A 26,824-nucleotide genomic window follows, 5' to 3' on the forward strand; every position below is an offset into this window, starting at 1 on the left:
AGAGGGAGAACATTATAACTATAAATTATAATATAGAAATTGCAAGTATTTACATTCGATGTCTATACTATCATATAAATATAACTTTATATAGCTTTTTCTAATTTTAAAAACACTACACGTAATACAAAGCAAGTGTGACATAAGGTGAATAAATTAAAATTAACTTTTCATATGGTTGTTATCTCTCAATGTAAATTTTCTTACATTTAATTTCACTTTATTAATATTTTATCAGAGTTTATCATAGTACAGATGTGGACTTATTATATCATTTGTTAATAGATTTTTCTCGATTTCTCGTATGTTTGAGGAAGTCATGAAGATTTCATGTTGATTAAAAGAAAAAGAAAGATTATAATTTAATTATATCTCTCCCATAAATGTTAAGTGAATAATGAGAATATGAAAAATAAAATTAATTAATACTTTGAAACAAATTTGTGTTAAATGCAAAAGTAATTTTTTTTATGGGAAACAAGTAGCATCGCATTTTGATAAAGTAACATATGTTGTGAAGTTGTCGGGAATACTTAGAATCAGTTGAATACCTCTCTATACGCTAAAAATGCAACTCCTTCGCTTTCTCTTTTTATCGTCAAACCTTACTTTATATAATATATAGATTATTGTAATTTCATATCAAATTTTACTAAAATGAAAAAACTGAACAAGGTGGTAATACAGATTATATTTCTGTATATATTTTACACATTATATATATATATATATATAATCCAAACACTAGTGAGAAAAAGATATTTTTCGTTACACTTATTTAAAAAGGAAATGCTTGTTATGAAATGAAATGTAGTAGCAATGTGATAATAATGGAAATATTTTTCATATTGGCTAGTTAGGATGTAGACAGTGTATCTTTCCACGTCAATGGCATGTCATAATTGATGTAGAAGTTCTTCCCAATTCATAATATAATGTTTTCTATTATTTATATTCTACATTAATTATTGTTCTAAGTGACATTAAATGTATTGTTTTTCTGTATAAATTATTAACAAAGTAGAAAAAAAATCCAACTTCCTATACTATTATTAGCAACAGTTTCACAACCAATATAAAATATTCAAAATAACGTATGTAATTTTATCATTATAATAGTAATGGAGTTTTGTTAATATTATTTCAATTATATCATTGAAAAATTAATATATTCGATCTTAAGAAATTAATTTTTTATGTTAAAATAAGTTTTGATAGACTTTGTACTGTATAAAAACATTATACGTAATTGAGCTCATGTTATCATATAAAATTATATTGAAATATTAGTTATAACGAATATTTAAGCAATAATTCAGAAGTCTCGCATTAAAGAATTAACTATATTTTAAAATAAAATTTGAATTGAATCCTTTTTCAAACATTTCTTTTTCATTTGCTAAAAAATATTACTAAGTTACTTTTAAAATAAATTATTTCCCTTAAAAATCAATTTTATTAAATATTACCCAAACATATAAACAGTGATGACGTGATGAGCTATCCATGGAGAACTAAAAAAACATTGGCAAAAGAAACAGTATTTTTGCTTGCTTTTTTATTTATTTTTTATATTTTTTATCCTTAATTAATATATTTTTATACATAACTTCAACTTTATATTTTTAAAACTTTGTAAAAACTAATGAGTTAGAAAAAGGGTTTAATATTTTCATTACTTTTTTTCAAGATTAAAATAAAATAAATTATGTTTACAACATTTTAAAGGAAATTAACAATAATATTGCAAAACATCTTGAGCCTAGTTAGATGTCCAACTAAAAACCATCTTTTTGTCTTTACTTTTTTGTAAACATGTTGAGCCTAGTTAGATTAACTAGTAATTATTATGAAAGCAAAAATCAAGCATATTGAGTTCAAATTTTTGTCTTTTTCTCACTTTCTATTTGCTTTTTGTGTGCTCATAGCTGGATCTCATCAACTTCTCATCTTTATCCCTATAATTTAATCACTCATTTTTTAAGTTTAAGGAAAGATATTTAGCTACTTATGATTAGATAAAACTATTAAACTATATATAATTTATTTACCCAATATAAAATTTTCGTTTTCATGCATATCACTCCAAATTTGAAAGAGAAACAAAAACAAATGAGGAAGAATTTTAATACATTCCTCTTTCACACTAAACAATTTTTTTTAAGAAAAAATCTCTTTCTTTTTTCCTCCCTTCCCCAATTGTAATCAACCAAATGCTATTTGTGAGGACCACACATAGAAGAAAATTAATTATCTCATTCTAGTGTAGGGTAGGGCTCATTGATTAGTGGATTTGTTGCCAAACCTTCTCATTCATCATCATACCATCACGATTATTGTTTAATATCATTCATTCCATTGTTTGCTAATGAGAATTTATTTATTAATTTAAATCTAATTTAGTTTTATAAAATTAACTTTTGCATTAACTTATATCCTCTAAACTGATAATACAAAATTTCTCACCTTTACTTATTTTATGTCACACATAGCTTCCTTATTTTATACGTCAAGTTTAAAAATGGCGGTTTAATTTTAATTAAAGAGTTAGGGTACTGATTGAGAAAAAAAATTATATAAAATTAACCAAATAGAGAAAAAGTATGCGTTGGATTGACTCCATTTGACTTGGATGATAAAACAGAAAAAAAAAAGTATTTATTTGTTTTAAATTAATTCTGAGAGAGCACTCATTCAGGTGGCATAGGTTGAGATAAGAATGTCCAACAACATTTTATATTCATTTATTTGTTTATATTATTTTAATGTGTCATGTCATTCAAGGTATGGCTTCATTCTAATAATAAGTAGGACAACAAAATATGTTGTTCTGTTCATTCATTACCACCGCCTGTCTGACTATGCTATGTTGTTCGAGACAAAACAAAATCTTTCCAGAAAGCGGCATTCATCCTCAATCATGTCAGATATTTACAGAGTGTTTCTGTTCATTAATTATTTCATTATAATATAAGGTTATATTTATACTCAGTAAATCATGTTTAAAAATGATATAATTATTTATTTAATTTGTCTAATTTTTATTTTAACTAAAAATTTCAATTCTACTATCTGTTCTGTATCCTTCGTCTTCCCCTAATACCCATAATTCATTAATCAATTCTTTACCCATCCAAACAAACACAAACATATAATGAAAACCCAACTTTGGATTAAAACGAGAAACATAAATGAAATAAAATCACTTTCAGTTGGCATCTTCTTCTTCATGTCAGAAATTTTAAAAAACAAAAACAAAAACTTTCCCTTTGTGCTCTTTCTCTATCTCTGCATAACTCAATTTTCTGTTACTGTGTCTCTAGAAAACACTGAAAAGATGATTCAACCCAACAACAAAACGCATCATCCCTTGCATGATTCAATCGACACCCACTTGCTTCTAGCAAGAACCCATGCTTTGCGTGAATTGCCTGCTCTTCTCTCTCACTCAATAAAAAATTCAAAATTCAATTTTTTTTTTCACAAGAAAAGCTCCATAATGCTTCTGAGAAGAAACAAACAAACACATTTCACCAATATCCCCAAATCAACCATGACCACCACTAACAAATTACCGGTAATAATTAAAGAGAGAAGAAGAAGATAGAAAGAAAGGCTTAGCGTGGTTTGTTAAAAATCAAAGCCAACGGATCTACCATCCAACAATGCCAGAATATTTTGCGCTGCATAGGAGAGATGAGAAACTGTACAGTGGCGAAGAGTTTCAATCTAATCAAGGAAAAGAAAACAGCAGGATTTAGGCTCAGGCTTTGGCTCTGTTCTTGTAATTCTGCGAAAGTACGCGTTGCTCTGTCTCAGCAAGGATTTTCCGAGGAAGAGAAAAGCGTGGGGTCGAGTTTGGCTCTGCAGAGAGGGCAGAGAGGGTGCTTGGAGAGCCAGGTGTCAGCGCATTCCACATGGAAGGCGTGGTTGCAACCGGGAACCAGTCGAGCGGGTTGGTCGGTGGCGATGTCGTCGAGGCAGACGGCGCATTCGGAGCCCATGAGAAGGTCTTTTCCGGTGATGGAGGGAAGCTTTTGGAGCTGCGAGGGGGAGAGGCCGGCGTCGGAGACGGGCTTGGCCGGTAGGTGGGGATCGGGGTGGTGAGTGGTGGCGTACCATAGAAGACACATGTAAACGACGAAAACGGCGGTCATGCCAAGGCAAGGCAAGAACAACGCCAGAAGGACGGAGTCCAGCATGTCCAGCTTGTCGAGGTTTGGGTGAAGAAGAAAGCGTTAATGGTGATGGGAAGAGAGAAGAAGGAAAAGGGTTTTCGCTGTTTACATTTGCCTCTGTTTTTGATTGATGAGGTTCTTTCGTATGTAACAAGGAAAGCTCTAATAAACCCTCACCACCTTCTCTCTTACTTTACCTACACTCTAACACTACCGTCAGTCTTAGGTTAAATCTTAAAATAATTATTTTTTTAATTCATAATTTTAATTTCCAGTTCTTTGGTGATGGTAATTAAATTTTCGTAAGTAAAATTTATTGAATTTTATTACCAAAACAATGTTACCACAGTTAATTTGTACTTCATCGATGTTCACTACCTAATACCTAATATATTTGTATATGTTCTAATGTTTAGCTACTTGTTATTCCATTATTTATGATTAGCTCATATGATAAATCTTGTTATCTAATATTCATTACAGTGACATAAAAATTTTCATTATTCTGATTGGGTCTATTTTAAATGTCATGTTTGTTTTGTATTTTTTACCTCATCTTATTCAATTAATGATGGCCTTTTTTTGAAGAGGTCGCGACGCTTCTGGCCATGCTTGACGTCATAGTTGGGTTGGACTGTAGGGGTGGAAGGTTCAAATTAGGGTGCAAGGTTTTTAATTTGTATATATAAAACAGTTTCATCTAAATATATTAGTAAAAGAAAATAATACTGTTCTTCTCTCATCAAATTTCTAATGTTTTCAAGTAATTATATTTATCGTGTTTTTCTATACTATTACTTTCTACAATTAATTTTTAGGTTATTGCCATTGTTAAATAATAAAAACAGTTTTTTCTAAGTGTGAGTTAGCATGACTAAGTCCCCAATGGTTCACAACGATGAAATATATAGTTTAACTCACCACTTTTATCACATTTCTCATACTCACCACTGCATATGATATTGTTATATTATATTATATTTTTTAAAAATTTCGTTTATCATAAATTTCGATAACAACTATTTAAAATATGTAAAATAAATAAATAAGAATAAGACAATAGAAGAGAAACACTAAAAAAAGGATTTTTTTTTCTCATCAGATGTTTGTGTAGAAACATATACATATACAATAGATGAGTTAACGCGAAAATATTACCTTTAATTGCATAAGACAATTTTCAATTTGTGTTTTTACCGATTTAAAAAAATAGAATTGTCTACTATTTTTAATAATAGTGTAATACTTTTTAATGAGCTTAATAATTGTGTAATGCGAACCAACATTTTGTTTTCCATAATTTATCCAGTATTAACCCTGTCCATTATTAAAATAAACTTTAATTTATATACTTTTATATGATAGGATAATATGTAAATAAACATATTACCATAGAAATATATAGTATTTATGATTACCCTTTTGTTTAAATGCTCGGAATCTTCAAATTGTTGAAAATTTACTAAAACCTTCCAAAATATTATCACTTTTTTTATAGATATTTTAAAATTCAAATTACAAAACTGTAATCATGACAGTCTTTTAAAAAAGACTCTAAAAATGATTGTTGTTTTAATAAAAATATAGTTTAAAATCTTAATTAAATATAAAACCAAATTAAAGATTAAATATCTCAATGATTAGTGAATATCTTAAAATCAAATGTGTTAAAACAAGTTCATTTAATTCTAAAGCAAAAGTGGTCACAAAGGTAATGAATTATAGCACTGTAATCATAGACCAACAAACATAAATATGTTTAGTGTTATTCTCTATATATGCAATGGCCCACACAGAGCAAAGATTGTAGCATTCAAAGGATAAGATTACAATAGAAAAAGAATAATTATAATCCGTCACTTACTTTCTATTTTATATATTATCTTATTTTCTATTTTTTTTAACTTTATATGGCATCATTTATTAAAATTATTATTAGTTTACCTCGACCATTTCCATTCCAATTCACCAAAAGACGTCTATTAGAATTTACAAAAATAAGTTAGATTTGATCGCAAACTCCATTAGTTTATAAAATAGATTTCAACAGATTGAAAAACCAGTAAATTAAATTAAATTTAGTAACATTTAATACATTCACACATTGTTGATATAAAATTTGAATATTGTCAGTGAGAAATTATGGTAGATATTATTTTTAAGATAATCCTTTTAAAATTAATAAATTTATCAAATATGTCCATCTGCAATGGAAAAACCAGCATAAACTGTTTACATTGTTATTTTAGTCGAATTATTTAATAATAATAATAATAATAATAATAATAATAATAATATATGTATAACAAAAAATCAGCAATTATATCACTAACGTTATCTTCTTTCTGGATGGCCCCTCCCTCAACTTCACCAAATCACATCAGACTTGTCTATTCTTCGTTGTACTTTTTTTTTTCTTGTAGAAGTTTGTCATTGAATTGATTCAAAGGGTTTAGAGCAGAGTATGTGATATACTAAATTTTTCTATGCATAAAGATAGATTGGACATAAAAATATTATATAAAATGTTGTATTTTTTACGTATATAAATATTATGAGTTGTTCTAAGAATCACATGGCTCAAAATGAATTTTTAAAAAGTCAAAGGCCAACATGCTTTAGGATAGTACTTTTAAAAAAGTTCTTATGTTGCATCTATTTTGAAAAAGAATTCCAACAATTAAATTAGCAAAGTATGATACAATATATCTTGATTTCATTATGAACACTGTGAACAATGTTATGTATCTTAGATTTGTTGTAAGGTTGATGCCCCTAACCAATACATTTCAAAATTGGTGTTTTGAACATGATTTGAATTATATGTTTTTATGAGTATCTTATAACAATACTAATAAAGATCATGAAAAACAAATTAGTTAATTATATTTAAAAAATTAATTATTGTATATGTTATGTTAAGTCATATAAACATAAGTAGTTGAACATTATTAGGAATAAACTATCTTAAATATCAAATCTCATAAATTACTTTTATAAATGGTTTGAAAATAACTTTTTTTAAAATCTAATCCAAATGATATCAAACATTCACAGCATGAAAAATATTTTTTTTTCAATCAAACACTAGAAAGAGGGAAAAATAGTTAATTTGTTTTTAATATATGTTTTATACTTCGAATTCACTAGTGTTTTTTTTAATGAATTATAAATATTAATATGCATTAAAAAAATTTAAACTTGTCCAATATATTAGAGTTTAATAAAGTAATTTATTATTTATCTAATTAGAAATAATTATATACAATATTTTTAACCTCTACACTAATCATGTTAAAACTGTTATTATGGGGATAATTTGTATGGATTGATTACTAGTGTAAAGCATATATACGAAACTGTTTTAATTATATTTGTGAACTTTTATGTTATGCGGTGTGAGTCAGCGTCGTGTCAAGCTTTTGAATTTTAGGTCCCAACCCAACTCCCAAATATCGGTATTACTCTGTGATCTCTCTGCAGTCAACGAAAGGTTCCTTCGAAGTTTCTCTTTCACAATGCTTTCTCCAATCCTAATTATTGCTTATGAGGCAGTTTCATTTCCTTTTTGATTCATCCTCCTTTCGTCTACCTTATGATTGCGAGATGAATCTTGGGGTAACATAATAGATTTTTGCGTTTAATAATATTTTGTTTCTTCGTTATTTTTGTTTAAAATTTTTGAATGATTTTTTTCCTATAAAATTTATTCAATTTAACCTTTTTATCTACGACGTCTGAATCGTTAACGGTTTCGAATCCATTTAAGAAAAACGGAATAAGTTGTTATACACTAAAACTTTCGATAGTTGACTCACATCATCATTTTGTCAGGTCATCACCATCTTCTCCAAATTAGAAATCATATTTTTCCTTCCACCACCGCGTCGCTGTGTACCAGGCCACCATATTTTCCATGTTGCAGGGTCACCGTGAGCTTTACTATTAGCAATCACGCAAGCCACCACGAATCAACCAAGAAACTCACCCTGCAAAAGAAACCTTCCATTGCAACGAATCAAACCCAAATCGTGAGTCCAAATTGTTATGCACTGCCGCACCTACATCTCCCTCCTCGTGCAACCACCAGGAGAACCACCATCAACATCTCACCATCTTAATCTTCTCCATCGCGAACCAAAGAACTCCACCTTCGCGAGAATCTGCAAAGTGAAACCCCAAAAATCACAGAACCATTGAACTTGCAGGAAACCCGTAATTCTCAAATCTCCTTCGAACATCAATCCTAGTTTGCATAAAAATCACAAACATTTTCGACCAAGAACCATAACTCTCACAGTCGTGTCAAACCCCCAAATCGAAACAGAGATCCTCCATCACAGTAGGTCGTGCATCTTTCATCATCTTCATCGCACAGCATCATCAACACAAATAGCAAAAACTCAATCTGCAAAATTGTGCCTCCTCCATCTGCAAAATCCCAAATCGCATCACCATTGAACTCGTTCAACCTCCACTAATGATGCGAAATCATCTGCAAGGAGTGAAACTCCCAAATCACTTTTCATTAAATCACAAAAACCTATGGACATCAAAATAAACCATAACCCATCATCGGACTTTCATGCCTCCACAATTGATTTCGCGATAACAGAACCACGAACCTTCAGAAAACCCAAAACGCACTTCGGATTCTCGTGCTAACTACCATCTCCTTTGCAGTATCATCACGAAGCCAGCCACCATCCCATTGAATTGTGAACCAGCCACTATGAGCTTTACTACGTGACTGCTCATTCTGTTTACCTTACGAAATGCCATCAGCGAAAATGACCAAATTAAACAAATTTTATAAAAAAGAGATCATTTTGAACAAAAAAAACTCGTTGACCACTTTAAACAAAAATAAAGAATATATATTTTAAGTGCTTTGATCATCCAATGATATGATTACATCTTATATCTGTTTTAAAGTTTTTGTCTGTCACAATTTTATTTGTAGATATTTTGAAATAAAATAAAAAAATATTTGACTTATACTATTGGATATGTGGTAAAAACATAATATACCTATCAACTTTCAATGTCATCGAAACGATGCTTGAAAGCCTCCCAGCGATTCACTCCTTGCAAAACAAGTTACACATACAAATTACTATTCACAAACTCTTATCTTTCACTTAGTTTTTTTCTTCACCAATTGAATTAGAATCCATCAAAGTAAAGTAACATCCACAGTTGCAGGGAGATATTTTCCGTGTTCTATGCATTAGATTTACCTTTATCAAACATCAATTGAATAGCTTGCAACTTGCAACAATGCATGCATCAGCTCTTTTTTTTTTCCTCATATTCTCACCGTAAATTCTCTTATGTTCTTTTAAAACCAATCGAATAATATATATATCAGGTGTATTTAAGTAAGCAACTTTACCCTCCAAAAAGGCACCTTTCTGTTCAAGTAGATGATCCCTTTTCTCCACTTGCCATTGAATATGGGATGAGAGCAATTTTGATCCATCTATGGTTGCTAGCTATGACTGCCCAGGAATTTTCAAACTAATACCATTTGCAAGCATAAAATCTGTGGGTTTATTGACAGTCAACTTGGATAGAAAAAAATAAAATCAAACCATTTAACATTGTTTCACAAAAATTATCTTAATCTAAAGCATACAGATTCCATTATTCCAAAATCATGTCATACTAAAACACTTCAGGTAAAAATGTTATTATAAATTTAGATTCAGTAATTTTAATTCATAATATCAATAATAAAAGAAAAGTTGGTCTCAATGATCCACCATATCGTGCATTACATCCAAGTAGCTAAATCCAAAAAATAACGACAAATAAATCAAATGACACTTATGGACAAGCTTTTTTCATGTTTATAAATACAAGATACAAGTTCAAGGGGTATTAACCATTTTTTTTACCACAAAAAGTCTATGACTAATAAAATAAGCTTAAATCCAATATTAGCGTAAAATACATGTAATTAAACACACTTAACATATATTAAGATATTAGAATAAATTTACCTAAAAAGCATTGTTAGGAATTCCATATACTCTAGAAGTTTTACATTATTTTTATGTAAGATGAATAATATATAATAAACATATAAATTTATAATTCAAAAATATTGGATTGAAAATGATGTTTTTGTTTCTTATATAAACTTATTTATTATTCATTAGTATTGCATCTTTCTGATATATTTTTTCAAAAAATCTAATAAAGTAATTTAAAATTTTCATATTTAATAAAAAATAGATAAGATGAACCATATATAAATCTTTACTTATAACTTTAAAGTTGAGTATGTTGTTTTACGTTTATTTATGATTTATGTCAAATTTTAAATAATTATAAAAATAGATAAAACTTATTTATTATTTTGCTAAATTAGTGATTACAAAAATGTCTTAAATATAAGTGAGAAGTCATAATGAATATTACCAATGGATACTATAAGTTCCAGTTAAACAATAAAATTCATAGAATAATAATCATGCTTATTTGAACCAGATTGGAACCAACTGTGACAAAATATATAATATAATGTAAATTAAATCTTCGTCATAACTTCAAATAATTTGTTTTTGAAATTGTTTTTTCTTAGTTTTTTTAAAGGAATAAAATATTTATCAAAAAATAGTTGCACGGATTTTTAAAACATTATTTAGACAGTTGAGTTCTATTAAACACTTATTAATTAAAAGAAATACCTCTGTACAAGGTTGTGCAGTCTTGAAAGATTGCGCGGAATGAGAGAAAGATCTGTTATTATGATCCATTGGAAATGGGCCGGGAGAGGCCCATTAAATAGAGGTTTGGGCAGGGGTTTTGGAGAAGAGTCGGAAAAAGAGTGAGTTGGTTAGGGTAGTTTGGAGAGAGAATGTGTCGGGTGTTAGGAGGTATATAAAGTGGAACACATCGCAGCAACCAGGTTAGGGCGCAATAGAAAATACAAGCCGTAGAAGAGGGCTTCGTGTTCGTTCGCAAAGGAAACTCTATCCTTAGATATAGTGGTAACTCGCGGATCAATTCTTCCTCTGTTCTTCCTCTTCGTTGATTATCATTTTTCTTACTTCAGTGGTTTTTGCGCTGTTTTTTCTTTTTGATTGTTTTTATGCATGTACGATATTGTTGGTGATTCTTCTGACGTGTTTTGTGTTATTTGTTCGGTGATGTAGATGGATCGGTACCAGAAGGTGGAGAAGCCGAGAGCTGAAACTCCAATCGATGAAAACGAGATCCGTATTACTAGTCAGGGAAGAATGAGAAACTACATTACTTACGCCATGAGCTTGCTTCAGGTAAGATTTTTAAAGCCCGAATTAAAATTAGGATGAGATTTTACAAGGACTGATGAAACTTGGAAACTCTGACTGACTGTGTGTATAAGAATGTTGTGGTAATTGTCATGCTTCTGCACTGCTGAATTCTTGAATATGTTCATAACAATGAACCTGGCCTCTTTTTATTTGGTTGTTTGTTTATACCTCTTTTTGCATTTGTTTCTGTTGCAATTTTATGATTCTAAATTTGGAGGGAATGGAAATAGATTAGCAGCGTGTGGTGGGTGGTCTATATTACCCTACCTAGCTTGTACTTTTTTTTTTATATTTTGTGTACTTTATTTTTTATTTTAAACTAAAGAATACAAAGTGTGTAATAAATTTATTATGATGAATATATCTATGATTAATGTAAGGTTTTGATTATCAGAATTTAATTTAAAGCTTGTGGTGTGGCAACTCCTCTCTAATTTCTCCCTTCTGTTCCGTTTTTTAAATGTTTGTATTGGAAGTGTGTGTGAGTGGTGGGGTTCAGTGCCACTGTTCTTTTAATAGTGAATCTCCCAATCAAGGGGTAGTCTGTGTTTTCTTTTATTCTGTCTGGTAGCATTCTCTGGTGGCTGAAAAAGTGGATATTATGAATCATACATTGAGTAAAGTAAAAGTTCAGTGAAGTTAAGTCATGAAGATTTCCCTCATAATTGACAAATAACTTAGGTTGGGCTCTTCAGTTTGTGTGCGAAGTCTCTCTTCTGTTCAAATTCTGTAAGCTCCTCTTAACTTGCCTATGTCTTTTCACAGGAGAAAGGTTCTAATGAAATTGTTTTCAAAGCAATGGGGAGAGCTATCAACAAAACCGTAACTATCGTGGAGTTGATCAAGGTCTGGCAGCTGAGTTGACCACTTTTTTGGTATTTTGTTTCATTTAATGAGGATTTTATTATATGTATATTGCTTGGTGTTAATGCAGAGGAGAATTGTGGGCCTCCACCAGAATACAGCAATAGGATCCACTGATATCACTGATACTTGGGAGCCCCTAGAAGAAGGCCTCCTTCCGTGAGTGTCTCTGACTAATAATATTTTAATTCTAAATGGATTAAGTGTTAAACATTCCAATCAGGTGGATGCTGGTTCTTACTAACATAATTTTTAACATTGTCTGTCTTGAAGTTTGGAGACAACGAGGCATGTGTCAATGATAACAATAACCCTCTCAAAGAATGAACTTGATACATCTTCTGTGGGGTAAGTTGACTTTCTGTCCTTTATACTGATGTCATCACCAATATTTTACTCTGACTCAGAGTTTGGGTTCCTAATTTTATTTCAGTCATGCAGTATGAAGAGAGTTTCAGCTTTGAAAATAAGTTCAAACCCCTGTCTCTGTACAAGAAAATAAGTTCTCTTATATGTGTTGAGATTACCAATACCTATTAACTATTATAGTAAATTAGTACTGTGGCGAAGTCTGATATGTTGGAGAAAGTTTTGTTTGAATTGGAAGGAATATTGAAGCTAAGTGCACAAATTAGAATTTCAGTGAAAGTGTGAGGTTTGATTACTTTACCGAAATGATTTTCATTGTTAAATTTATGTTGCTAAGGTTCTAGACATGCAGAGATATTGGTATTAAAATGTTAGAAGGAAGAACAATTATAGGTTTTATTTGCTAATATCAATGATGTGATCTTAATGATTTTTAGTTTCCTCAATAAGTGCTTCCTTTGCTTAGTGATTCTGTGATACATCTTTTATTGAAACTCTTTGCATAAGTATTGAGAAAGAAAAAAACCTCCAATTTTTATTTCCTTTTCAGTTTTTATTTACTTTTTATTGAAACATCTTTTAATTTAAAAACCGTGTATTCTTCAAAATAAGTTCAAACAACTGGCCTTATAGTTCCATCTTTCATAACAGGTATGCATTTGATATTGTTTCACATTTGATAATGACATGAAGATCATAGATGATATGATGATTATAGCAAATGTTAATTTTAAAAGGTAAACTCAAGTAGGGAAAATAAAAGAAACTTTTGTTTGGGATAGGAAATTATAGAGTATATACTGACACATGTACTTCTTTAGCAGATTTCAAGATTTTAGATATCAAAATAGAGAAACAAGTCATATTGTTATTATTTATTATTATTACTACTACTATTATTGTTATTATTATCTTTGAATTATGTGAATTTAAGAAAATTTATAATATTTGTGTTCTCTTAGGTATCAGCTTCCATTACCAGCTGATCAGGTGAAGGCTGCTACAGATTTTGATTATGAAGGAGGTGGGTACATGTAAGTTGCTTCCCCTAGTTAATAGTTTAAAACTGTTTTAACTTGTCTGATCTGCAGATGGTTCACCTAATGGCCGTGTTCGAGGTCGTGGTGGTCGAGGAAGGGGAAGGGGCAGAGGTATGTGTGTGATTGTTTATTTCTACGGGCTGTGTTTGTTGTGATGAGAATAAATTTTCTGTTTTGATTGATATGGATGATCATCTGAGAGTTTTGCCACATGCTATTCAGATATGTGAATACATTTAGATAGCTACTTGATTTCTTTTAATAGGAAACCACTTAAATGTGTCTGTAGACCCTTTTAACGAGTTAGCAAAGCATCTTTTCGACAATTTAAAGAAAATATTTTTGTTTGTAGGCCATCTGAACACTAAAGAAAAGGTTGAAGAATGGTTATTCTGTTTTCTTACATGGCTGCTGAATTTTATTTCAGGGAATGGTTTTATTTCAACTGATTATGAGGACGGTGGATGGGACCGTAATAGGGGAAGTGTCAGGGGCAGGGGTAGAGGAAGAGGACGTGGTTTTCGCGGTCGTGGAAGGGGAGGGTACAATGGGCCCCAATTTGATGTGCAGCAAGATGGAGGATACAACCAAGATGTACCTCAAGGCCGTGGTAATTAATTCCTATTTTATGTTTGTTTATTTGTGTTATTTCTGGGTCATTGGCTATAGTTGTTTGACGATCAAATTTTGCTGTTTATATTCTGAAAGTGTCTGAATTGGTTGTGTAACTGTTGGTGGATGTATGGGCTGTCTGACAGTATCAGGCTATTGGCTTTTACAGTTTTACTTGATATTTTGGAAGTGATTGAACTTGTGTCTTCTGGCTCTTCATTTACTGTCTGGACATTGGTGCAGTTTTATATATAGCTTTATTTAACCTTCATGTTTTACTTCAGTTTCATTATTAACCTTCATGTTTTACTTCAGTTCCATAATCATACTCGTTCATTCAAGGGTACATTTAAAAGACTGGGAGATATGTTCTGTTTTGATTTAGACTTTGTAGAGCTGATTGGGAAGGGGAAATATTTTATCATCTTGTCCAATTTAACCTTTTGATATTTTTCACCCAGGACTTTTAAATTTTTAAGCTTATTGAGATGCTCTATGTGGCAATATTTTTTGTTATGATTAAATCAAAGGTGTAATTAAATTTTGTTGTAGGTCGTGGCCGCGGCAGGGGTGGATATCGTGGAAGGGGTCGTGGCTTTAGATCAAATGGACCAATCCAAGCAGCTGCCTGAGGCAACTGGTTGGCTGGCATTAGTGCAGTGCAGTTGACTTGGTTAGGGAAGCAAAGTCAAAGTCATGTCTAATTTTATGTTTTCTTTTATTTGTTCAATTTTCTTCATTTCTCCCCTTCTTTTTCTCTGGGGCCCGAAGAACTGTAGGGCATTTTCTTCTTACAGTTTTATGTAGACATTTAGTTTTGAGACTGCTGCCACATAAGGCACTCTTTGTTTTAGACCTTGGTCAGTTGTACTTCTGTTTTGGCCCTGAATCTCATTCTTTAATTTTTATTTTCTAGAGAAGTGTTTAAATTCATGGCTTTTTCTTTGATATATTTTTGTTTGTCATTTAAAAAATATAATGCTCCAGGGTGAGTTTTGATTGACCCGGACCATTTTCTTAGTTTGGTACTTCTATTTCATGAGCAGGGATGTTGAAAGACTTAATATTCTGTTAACATCAATTGTGTAATTCGTAATTAAATTCAGATTATACTTGGTCCAAATTTTTATTACTGTCCACTGCAGTATTTCTGATAACCATTCTTGAACTTCGTGTCCTAGATGTAGCTCTAATTATCTACTATTTTTGTTTATTGAATCCAGGAACAGATTTATTGGACTGTACCTGAGCATTTAATATCCGAAGTTGTATATTTGACCAGGCAAGATCAGCATTAATCAAAAGTGGTTACTAGTTACCTATCACTAATCCTCATAAATTTACTACATTCCTTACAATAATAGATGATCGATTTGTCAACTTACAAAAATAATTTAAATCAGTTCATTAAAAATGTTCAATGTTGTACAACTTACAAAAATAATTTAAATCAAGTTTCATTAAAAATGTTCAATGTTGTACAATAAGTAGTATTCTTTCAGCAATTTTTCCACCTAATATATGATTTAAAGGTTAATAGATAATTAAATGTTTCTTATAATACCAAAAGAATTATATTGTTATATTTATTAAACATGTTACCATCATTATTAAATATATTATGATAATTACAATGAATATTCACTAAAATTAAATAAACCACTTACCATCTTATATAACAAGCACCAATTTAATCATTCCGTCTTCTCTTCTTCCACGGACACGCATAAATTAAATTAGAAATGTTCTTAAAAAGATTGAGAAGGATCAATTAAAATTTGAAAACGAAAACAGAATCAATTAGATTTTAAAAATATTAAACAGATTTAGTTAAATTTTAGAATTAAATTCAAAACTAAAAGTAAAACAATCCATAAGAAAATACATAATTAAAATAAAATTACGTTTGAAAAATTAATTATATTTAATTTCCCTATAAAATCGATTTACTTGATCAAAATATGTTCTTGTAATAACTCTAATTGGCATATGAAGTAGAAAGACTGATAACATATGGACTGAAAAGAGAAAATTAATAAATATGGTGTTTGGTAGTTTCTTTCTACCCAAGCTACAGTTTGAATGGATTCAAAAATTCCCTTTATTATCTTCATCATTAAATAATTGTATTTTTTTTGTTGCTATCTTACAGTCTTTTTCTACTTTTTACCAACACAAGAAAACTCTGGGTACATTTTGTTATCGAGATTAAACTTGCATTAATTTTCTTTTCTAAAATAGAAGTGTGAAGAAGGCTTGGTGTGTTCAACTTTGGATGAAGAGGTAATACTTTGTGACCGAAGCTGCTTCCTTTATCGAATCTATTTATCATGCTCTTCAGTTCTTCTTCTTTCCTCTGCTAGGGTTTACGTGATTTTCAGATCGAAAACACTGATAGATTGTGATTGAGGAAAATGAATGAAGACATGGAAATGAAAGGTCTGAGAAAATGTGATGTTATGCTGTGCTGTGCAGTGCTTTGTTGTTTTCAGCTGCTTGCTCTCTCATCTCACACTGAAAGGCAAAAGCTCTTCCCTCCCACTAGCATTGTTAGGCTGAAGAGCTTGAATAGAAGAACTGTCGATGTAATTGTGTCTAGACTGTACTTTTGTTAGAGGGTGAGTTTGGTTCTTATTGGAGGTTTGTTTTCTACTATGTTTTATAGGGAAACTTTTTGGCAGCTTGGATGGGTCATCTTTGTTGATGGGAGTGGCCCAATTAGACAAAAACTAAATCTTAGATTTCAACTTTGTTGACCTAGAACTACATAAACTTTTGAATAAGCTGTAATCAACAATTCTACCGCTTGTCATGAAAAAATGCAATGAACTTTTGAATGAAGACGGATGTCCGTGATAACATCCCAATGTGTAATTTATATTTGTTTTACAGTAATACATTCATTGCAAAAATTTCATATGCTTAAGCTTATACCATTTTGGCTTCTTGCAGTATGCATTTCACTTTTCATCCGTTAATGAAATTTCAGGCTGTTTAAGAATGTTGGAGAAGTTTGGTACAACTTTCAATGAAGATGGAACTCATAATTTGATTGTTCGGCTGCCATAATGTCATCAGGAGTGGTTTACACAACATCAGCATATCATATTCGCGCATATCGCTAGCTGATGTAGCTAAAAAGTTGAGGTTGAACTCTGCTAATTCTGTTGCTGATGCTGAGAGCATTGTATCGTAGCAAAGACCATCCGTGATAACTGAGGTGATTCTCAGATAAATTACACCCTGCCTTCTTTTGTTGTTTGAGTCGGACGTAGAATTGAAGAAGCCCATATCACTTGATTTATTTATTTTTCTTGGAGCCTATCAAAAGATAATTGTATCAGTGACAAGGGAAGAAATATAATAATGTAAAAAACTTTGCCTTTGGCTGGGTTTCTAGGCATTCGGCAATATCAGATTGCTTGACGGTGCTATTATGGCTAAGCATGGCCCGTGTGATCAAACTTATAATTTATGAACCCTCCACTTAAAAAATGAGGAAAATTCAGTGTCCAATGTACAACTGGATAACAGACTACTGACAATCTGTATAGGCAAAATGGGACATGTGGACATGTGGACGTAGCTCACAAAAGACGACACCGTCATCATTTCCATGTGAGCCTGTAAATTATGATCTGCACCGTTTGTTCCATTTGATAAAACCATTCTGTCTTTTTATCCACAAATGGAGTTACAAACCATGAGATCCATGTGAGACGAAAGAAGTAGACATTGGGATCTGTGAGGAGCTAAAGTTAAATAATTAGGGTTTTGAAACATTCACGGCTCTTATGTGGACATGTGCGTGTGAGTGGGTTAGAAGGGATGTATAAGAGGAATACTGAAAGAGAACGTGGGAATGATTGAATGGTGTTCAGACTTGCACACAGATTTAATCTGATAAATTATAAAAATTGTTTCTTGAGTTCTCTTATCTTGCAGAACCTCACATGTGGCATAGTTGCCTAAGCTATTCTATACCCTTATTTAAACACAGTTTTTGTACTTGGAAATGGCAATAATTGCAAATACAATTTCTACTCTTATATCCTTCAACCTCATCATCTCACTTGGGATCTTGGGCATTCAGCAAGCTAGAAAAAAAAAATGGGCCGAGTTATGTTTCTTTTGGGTAGCCTCATTGGATTATGCAGCTTCACAATCACTACCTTTGCCTTCTCACCTTCTGGATGGACCAATGCCCATGCCACTTTTTATGGGGGTAGTGATGCTTCAGGCACTATGGGTAAGTAACTGTAACCAAACATTTTAATACTAGATTCTGTTTTGTACCCTACTCTTCAAACTAACATTCAAAATTTCACACATAAATTGTGTATGACTGCAGGGGGAGCTTGTGGATATGGGAATCTGTATGCAACTGGTTATGGAACCAGAACTGCAGCTTTAAGCACTGCCTTATTCAATGACGGAGCTTCCTGTGGCGAGTGTTACAAAATCATATGTGATTACAAAGCAGACTCCAGATGGTGCATCAAAGGAAGATCTGTCACCATAACCGCCACAAATTTTTGCCCTCCCAATTTTGCTCTTCCAAACAATAATGGAGGCTGGTGCAACCCACCCCTCAAGCATTTTGACATGGCCCAACCTGCATGGGAAAAGATTGGTATTTACAGAGGAGGAATCGTGCCCGTCTTATTCCAAAGGTTAGAATCTGTTCCATACTTGGTGTTATACAAGAACATTGATATAACTTATTATGGACACCCAAATGGTGCAAAGTAATCCTTATCTTCAAAATCAGATTTTTAAAGTTGTATTAATCAAACATAATAAATTTTTAAGATAACATCATAGTTTATCTAGCTTATTAGGCCATTTGTTATTATTTGATTATTCATAAATATTTAATCTCTCTATCTTCACAGTGGAGACGTCTGATACGCTATTAAAAAAACATGATCATATTAAAGTATATAACTTCTCGACTTACAATTCAATTTTCTGGGCTCGAAGAATTTGGTCTAATTTGATTGTGGTCACTGCAAAACAAAAATAACTACATTAATATTTGTCAAAAACGTCTTTTGAATTACTTTGTGACATTGATATGATTGGTGCAGGGTTCCATGCAAAAAGCACGGAGGGGTTAGGTTCAGTGTGAATGGGAGGGACTACTTTGAGCTTGTGTTGGTCAGCAATGTGGGTGGGGCTGGATCCATCCAATCTGTGTCCATTAAAGGATCGAAAACTGATTGGATGGCTATGTCAAGAAACTGGGGTTCTAATTGGCAATCCAACGCATATTTGAATGGTCAATCTTTGTCCTTCAGGGTCACAACCACTGATGGAGAAACCAGAGTTTTCCAAAATATAGTTCCAGCAAGTTGGAGTTTTGGCCAAACTTTCTCCAGCCCAGTTCAGTTCTAAGCTCAGGAAAAACTCAACGGCTGAGGCGTGCTTTTTATTTTAATGGAGCAGCCCGCCACTCCCCTCATCTGGTTTTGATTATTTGGTGGACTCAACCCATCAACTCCAACCCCATAATGAAGGCACAATATATACATGCCTTAATAAATTGTTATCAATAGGAAGCTAAAGCTTGTAGAAAACAAATAAGCATCTCTCAGGTTTAAATCTATACCATAAATAAATTATTCTAATATGAATACTATAGTTCAAGTGGAAGCTGCATTTGCAGGAGTTTGGGAAAATATCAGTTCCCTCAATTTTTTCCATGTAATATTGTCACTGTTGTGTGTTTATTTCATCAACCTTTTTCAAACCACTAAAAATATTGCAAGTAGGGCTTCTGATATTTGTTTTTGTTTTTTTTCAGTAGATTAATTTTAGTTGATTAGGATTGAAGTATTCTCAGATTAAGTTTTTAATTTCAACGCAACCTGATTATAAAACGTGAACAGGGTAGATATGAATTTAAATGTTAATAAAAATACTATTCAATGAGATAACTTGAATTTGTAAAATATAAAGCCTAAAACGATGATTAATGGTTTGAATAAATTATCCGAACATGCCTGAAGTTTCTTGTTTGAATTGGTTTGATTTAATTATGCTATTTTGGTTCAGTGACCACTTCTAGTAACAAGAGTGCAAGAAAAACCTCTTAAGTTTTGTTTCTACAGAGATGAAAATGTTATTAAAAGCCTCAACTGCGTAAATCTCAGCCAATTGGACTCAGCAGAAGTCTTTAACAGCTAGCAGAGAATCTAGGTGCTTTTTGTTTGATTAAAGCACATGCACATGACATGACATGAGTAAATAAAAGTGAGACACAAGACATTAGCTGGAACCATCGCAACTGATGTCTCACACAAACTCAATCTGGACAGTGACACGTGTTTACTTTATTCTTTTAGACCTCATCATCACCTTCACAACCAATATTTCACTCCAAAATATCAACCAACCCTTCTCTTTCTACACTATTACTGTACCTTCATTCAAATTTCTATAAGTTTTCAAACTTAATTTACAGATTGAAATTACTTCCAAGAATATATGTACATCTGATACGTCTCTGCTATAACAATTCAAAATGATTCGTTATAATAACCTCATAGCTCGAAATGGTAAGTTTACCCCTTATGTAATGTAGGGACAATTTATGCAGTAGAAATATACACTCTTTTACCATGGAATGTTCACTGTTGACTTGTATCAAAATAGCCACTAAATCAAATTTTTGACAAATTATTAGACATACTAATGGAAAATTACGTTACTATGTTGAACGTGTGAAACTAAGAAGAAGAAAACTCAAAGGGAAAGAGGTAGCCAGCAAAAATTTAAGTCAAAATATTTTGGGATTACTTTGTAATATCGTTGGCTTTTTAAAGCAACAGTACCAAATGCAACTTTGATTATTTAAGAAGGTGGTTGGAAACACTGCTCCACTAACAGGGTCGTAGATCACCAAATATGCTTAACAACCACATATCATTAATAACTCCAAGGTTCCCGTGTCAGCATCACCTCCTATAAATACCACAGTTATTCTCGTTATGTTCCTCACAAGTCATATACAAAGTTTTTGAATTATAATTTGTGGTTTGAAATATGGCAGGTATTGCTACAGTGATGATGCTCATAACTACCATGCACTTGGCTTCTCTTGTGAGATCACTAAATGTAAATTACTATGAAAATACGTGCCCTCATGTGGACTCCATTGTAGCTGCTTCTGTTCACAAAGCAACCATGAATGACAAAACTGTTCCAGCTGCTCTCCTTCGGATGCATTTTCATGATTGCTTCATAAGGGTATGCAACCTTTTGCTTGTCCTAAAACTCAAATAATATTCATCTGGAGCAAGTAACCTTCCTTTGCGTGTTGGTTCAATGCATAAGTTTCAAAAGGGGAAATTACTGTTCATCAAAAAAATTCTCTTCATATCTTGCATGCACTGACATTATACACACACACGTCTAAAAGTGATGATGTTTACTCTTTTTTCAAGGGTTGTGATGCCTCTGTTCTTCTGGAATCAAAGGGGAAGACCATAGCAGAAAAGGATGGACCTCCTAACATTTCATTGCATGCATTTTATGTCATTGACAATGCTAAGAAAGCACTTGAAGAAGTATGCCCCGGAGTGGTATCTTGTGCTGATATTTTGGCTCTTGCTGCTAGGGATGCTGTTTCTCTGGTTAGTGTCTCAATCAAACATTGATATACACTAACCATATTTTTATGTATTCATGTATTAATTCATGATTGGATGATGATGTAAAACTTTGTATCTTGAAGTTTAAGGTATTTTTTACTTTTTTTTTGTCAATCTAACTTACAATGGATATCATAACTTTGTTTACTTATTGGCTTTGTTGGGTTAGTCCGGTGGCCCTACTTGGGATGTTCCGAAAGGAAGAAAGGATGGAAGGATATCAATGGCCACTGAAACCAGACAATTGCCAGCTCCTACATTCAACATCTCCCAATTACAGCAAAGCTTCTCTCAAAGAGGCCTTTCCTTGGAGGATCTTGTAGCCCTCTCAGGTACTTTGAAACAATGAGGAACATATTATCCTTTACAAAATGTGAATCTAAGTTACACATTTGATAAAAACGAAAAAGTTGATAAGATATAAGATATATGAGAACTGCATGATGATTAAATTCCGATACATGTATGAGATGATGTTCTGTTATGTGATGTGCAGGAGGTCACACACTAGGATTCGCTCACTGTTCATCCTTTCAGAACAGAATCCATAAATTCAGCTCAAAGCAAGACATTGACCCTTCCATGAAGGCTTCATTTGGAAGCAGGCTGAGAAGCGTATGCCCCTCTCATAACAAGGTGAAAAATGCAGGAAGCTCGTTGGATTCTAGTTCAACCTTGTTTGACAATGCTTATTACAAGCTGCTCCTTCAAGGAGAGAGCATATTCTCTTCTGATGAAGCTCTGCTAACTCATCCCACCACTAAAGCTTTGGTTTCCAAGTTTGCTTATTCTCAAGAGGAATTTGAAAGGGCCTTCGTCAAGTCCATGATCAAGATGAGCAGCATCACCAACGCTGAACAACAACAAATCAGACTCGATTGTAAATTCGTTAGATGATTCATAGTTCGTATTGAATCAAATGTGTTTGTGCTGTCATAATGGTCTTCTTACTTGTGTACTGTCACCATTTTTCTAGCAGCATTTTAGCAGATGAAATAAATGTCAAACTGAGGAAAAAATGTTTATGGTGATCCATGACTAGTGGCCGAAGCAAGTATTCAAAATTCCATTGAATTTTCAGTCTTTATTTCGATGCTGTGGCTGAATCCCATGAATTTTGTATGTCATCTGCTAATACTACAAGGATAATAGTTTAAATTATGACTTTCTCAGGAGTTTATTTTTTATTTTCTAAAATAATATTGAAGTTCTTTTTTAAAATGAAATTTTTAAAAAATTAAAATAAAAAGGTAAACTTTTGTTTAAGGTATAATGTATATATTTTTAATTAAAATTTATCTTTTAAACCACAACTTATTTATATTTATAATAGTTTTCTTAAACTCATCTATTTTTTTATTTTAAAAAATAAAAATTGGCTTATTTCTGCACCCAAATTGGAAGTGACGCAATTAAGTCGCTTATTTTCTAATTATTTATTTAAATTCAATAATTCTTTTTCTCTCTGTATATAATTCTTATAGCAATTAGATTTAGAATATCAATCATTAAACCGGTAAAAAATTGTCAATCATTTTGAGAAGGAAAACAAGCATTAACGTTCAACTTTAAAACTATGTAGAAGTTCAAATTATTCAAGTTCATTTTAATTTATGAAAAGAAATATTTTTTTTCATGTAAGTATTTTTTTTTAAACTTCACTCAAAAATGTTACAAAATATACATACATAATACATATATATATATCTATATACATATATATCTATATACATATATCTGTATACATATATCTATCTATATATATATATATATATATATTATATATTTATATATATTATATATATATATATATATATATATAATATATATATATATATATATATTATATATAATAATATATATATATATATATATGTATATACATATATAAAAGAATAATCTGCACAATATGCACTTAACTAACCGATCAATATCTACAATAGTACTAAGGAATGAACTAACAACTTAACCAAAACAAAGAATACGAAAAACACATCTATAATACATGTTATGGTCTGGAAAATTGAACAAACCAAAACCAGTACAATCATATCAGTAAGCTCTCATCAAAAGCACCTTGCCATAAATAGATCAAGGAAGAGCCAATATATCCTGCTTGAGAAACCTTAATTCCTCCATTGCTCTGTGACAGCCACAGAAGCTTCATATACATGAACATAACACTAAGTTACTAACTCTGTATAACATTTTTCTATATACAAGGTGGAACTGAAAAGAAGAGAAAAGTGTGTTGTTTTTCAATGTTTTACTTTTTCTCTGTGATTGTTTGCAGCACAAGCCTCCTGGATCTGTTTGTGGTAAGAAAACACAAGTAGATATGTCCCTCAAGCTCTTCCAACTGCTCCAGAAAGCCAGACTCACGCTCACGAAACTCTCTCATAACCTGCTTCAGAATCTCCCATTTCCCATTCCTCGCACAAACCTCAGCAACCACTTTCCTATGCTCCACCTCGTCCTGTAACCTCCTCACCATCCTACTCATTGTGTCCAAATCATTGATCAGAATATAAATCCCTCTTGCAGCCACATCAAGTTGCTCACACAGCCGCTCAGAAGAACTGCACCCTACCCTTTCACCACCCTTCTTCACCAACAAACCAACCAAACCACCCAAAATACTAGGTGCCACCACCACCCCAACCACACTATGAAAAGCAAACACCAACAAACCAGCAAGAACCACACAATGTGAAGCAACAAGAGCTATTCCAGCAGCCTTCTTGCACACCCTCTTCACTGTCAACCTCCTTTTAATCTTCCTTCTCGTTTCTTTCAGTCCATCCAGAAGTTCCACGCACTTGTCGTGAATGTCACGGAACTGCACGGTGCTAACAACAGAGAAAGGGTTGTTTTGCGAAGCAAATGAAGAAAGCTCTCTGTAGATGGTATCTTTGTGGATTTGGTCGTCGTTATTGGCATCGAGGACAATTTTTCTAATCTTAACAATTCTTGTGATTCGTCGATAAGCAAGTCTTACTGAATGGATTGCTTCAAGGATCGTGTCACAACAACGACACGCTTCCAAGGTGGCTTCGAAGTAGTCCACAAGAAGACGATGCAGATTCAACCTCTGCGTCATGTTTGCTATCATCTCTTGCCGTGGCTCAAGCAAGTACTCTGTAAGCTGCATGCATAAGGGCACCGAAGAAGAAGAAGAAGACGAAGGCGAAGATGAAGAGGAAGTTAGCATTTTGGTGGTTGTTTTTCCAAGACCCCCTTGTGCTTTGTTGCATATTTCCATGTAAGACTTTGTTCTGAATGCTTCCAAATACTCTTCATTCACGCTTCGCTTCTTACACAATCTATCTTCCTCACATTCTTTCCGTGATCTACCTGTTCAATGAATTTGTACACAAAACAAAGCAACTTGGTCATAAAATGATTGGAGCCAATCAAAAGCAAACATCTGATGATTGATAAAATAAATTGATTATATATATATATACACATAAAGAAGAGAATAGCTGAATCAGAAATTACATATAAACTCATATACCTGTTGTTTTTGGTAAAGAACAAAGCCACCTCGTACATGCCATGTCGCAGGTATCTAATAGGAGGCAGAGAGAGAGAGAAGGAGAGATCTAAGTGTTATATTGTGTGCATTCGAAATGTAAGTGAATTGAAAAGCAGTATATATAGAGAGGAAGAGAGAGAAAAGGTGGTATGTATTGGTGGCTTGAGGAAGACAAGAAATCTAGTTGGCAGTTAGCAGTACCACAAATGGTTAATGGCTTTGGTCACACGTAAGTGTACCTCACACGGTGTGTTCTCCCACGTCAACACCACACACTCTTCCTCCCATAATCACCCTTTATTATACAATCACATTTAACCATTACTTTATAATTAATATCATTATATCCTTTATTTTATTTTTACAAAAAACCATTTCATTTTTCTCTATGTAATATATAATTCTTATTCAATCATTACCATTTCTCCACAATCATCAAATGTCCGAAATCAGTGGTTTTTTCTATAAAAAAAACTCACTACTTTTGCTACATTCTATGTCGATATTTGTGTATTTACTTGCAACAACAGCTTTCTATGTCGTCTCTTGGTCAAGTATTGCCAACATTAAATGATTTGCGAAGGATGATGTGGTTGAAAAACAAATAATTATTGCTTAGGGTTATAGATCGAAGGAGGCTTTACGTGGCTTGGAGAGAGATTGTGGATAAATTTCCAAAATTATGGTTGTTAAGTTTTCGCCCCACTTAATAATTACTCATAAAACACGTTTTAAGAGAAATTATTCTTCCTTTTTTTGTAAAAAATGATAATGAATGGTAAAAAAAGAATTTCTCAAAATTATGAATGATAAATATTAATAATGTTTTAAAAAAAAATTAACTTTTAATGTGTGATTACATTAGAATAATACAATGTGAAAGTGTGAGAAAATAATAAATTAATTAGTGATAAAACGAGAGGAACGCGTTTGTGTGTAAGATATGAAACACAGATGGCGCTAAAGCAAGATATTAACGTGGGGTCTTACTATTAGATTTCCATGTATATCTGCTTGCCACGTGGACACAGTAATGATGGCACATGTTACGTAGCAGTTTAGATGGAGGGTAAAAGATTCTTCTATGATGAAGCCCAGCCATGAATAATTCAAGATTCATCTCAATAACCTCAGCCTCGGATAATACCAATTACATAAGATTAGGTTAGGCTTAATTTTATTATTTTAATACATCACCAATAATACATAAATGTATTTATTTTCGGAAAAATTAAAATAACTTTATTAGCTTACAAATAACATA

At 32.1% G+C, this 26,824-nt stretch overlaps 4 protein-coding genes and 1 pseudogene across 5 annotated transcripts; 3 read left to right on the top strand and 2 right to left on the bottom strand.

The window, feature by feature from the left end:
* Positions 1–3,287: 3,287 nt before the first annotated feature.
* On the bottom strand, positions 3,288–4,371 carry LOC124845935 (E3 ubiquitin-protein ligase ATL23 pseudogene; annotated as a pseudogene).
* A 6,643-nt stretch (positions 4,372–11,014) lies between these two features.
* Positions 11,015–15,300, top strand: LOC124841841 (Alba DNA/RNA-binding protein). Its single transcript, XM_088097346.1, has 9 exons — positions 11,015–11,176; positions 11,342–11,464; positions 12,248–12,328; positions 12,417–12,505; positions 12,620–12,694; positions 13,678–13,739; positions 13,807–13,866; positions 14,183–14,365; positions 14,920–15,300. The coding sequence occupies exons 2-9, from the start codon at positions 11,342–11,344 to the stop codon at positions 14,997–14,999; spliced, it is 753 nt and encodes a 250-aa protein (XP_087953472.1). The 5' UTR covers positions 11,015–11,176; the 3' UTR covers positions 15,000–15,300.
* Positions 15,301–16,497: 1,197 nt separating this feature from the next.
* On the top strand, positions 16,498–19,999 carry LOC124844568 (expansin-A11). Of its 2 annotated transcripts, none has more exons than XM_088097343.1 (5): positions 16,498–16,650; positions 16,731–18,456; positions 18,546–18,616; positions 18,719–19,040; positions 19,458–19,999. In XM_088097343.1, exons 2-5 carry the CDS (start codon positions 18,383–18,385, stop codon positions 19,762–19,764), a joined length of 774 nt encoding a protein of 257 aa, XP_087953469.1. In that variant the 5' UTR covers positions 16,498–16,650; positions 16,731–18,382; the 3' UTR covers positions 19,765–19,999. The 2 variants fall into 2 exon arrangements, with proteins under 2 accessions (XP_087953469.1, XP_087953467.1); XM_088097341.1 differs by having other exon boundaries at positions 16,509–16,650; positions 16,731–16,985; positions 17,357–18,616.
* Positions 20,000–21,386: 1,387 nt separating this feature from the next.
* On the top strand, positions 21,387–23,079 carry PER64 (Peroxidase superfamily protein). The gene is made up of 4 exons (XM_047321524.2): positions 21,387–21,618; positions 21,816–22,004; positions 22,192–22,354; positions 22,519–23,079. Exons 1-4 carry the CDS (start codon positions 21,415–21,417, stop codon positions 22,917–22,919), a joined length of 957 nt encoding a protein of 318 aa, XP_047177480.1. The 5' UTR covers positions 21,387–21,414; the 3' UTR covers positions 22,920–23,079.
* A 1,054-nt stretch (positions 23,080–24,133) lies between these two features.
* LOC124844569 (transmembrane protein (DUF677)) lies at positions 24,134–25,638 on the bottom strand. Its single transcript, XM_047321527.2, has 2 exons — positions 25,540–25,638; positions 24,134–25,376 (listed from the first exon to the last, which is right to left on the bottom strand). Exons 1-2 carry the CDS (start codon positions 25,580–25,582, stop codon positions 24,289–24,291), a joined length of 1,131 nt encoding a protein of 376 aa, XP_047177483.1. The 5' UTR covers positions 25,583–25,638; the 3' UTR covers positions 24,134–24,288.
* Between the last annotated feature and the right edge of the window lie 1,186 nt (positions 25,639–26,824).

The sequence above is a fragment of the Vigna umbellata genome, chromosome 1, assembly GCF_029865625.1.
Source record: "Vigna umbellata cultivar VRB3 chromosome 1, Vumbellata_1.0, whole genome shotgun sequence".
In the NCBI taxonomy this organism is placed as follows: domain Eukaryota; kingdom Viridiplantae; phylum Streptophyta; class Magnoliopsida; order Fabales; family Fabaceae; genus Vigna; species Vigna umbellata.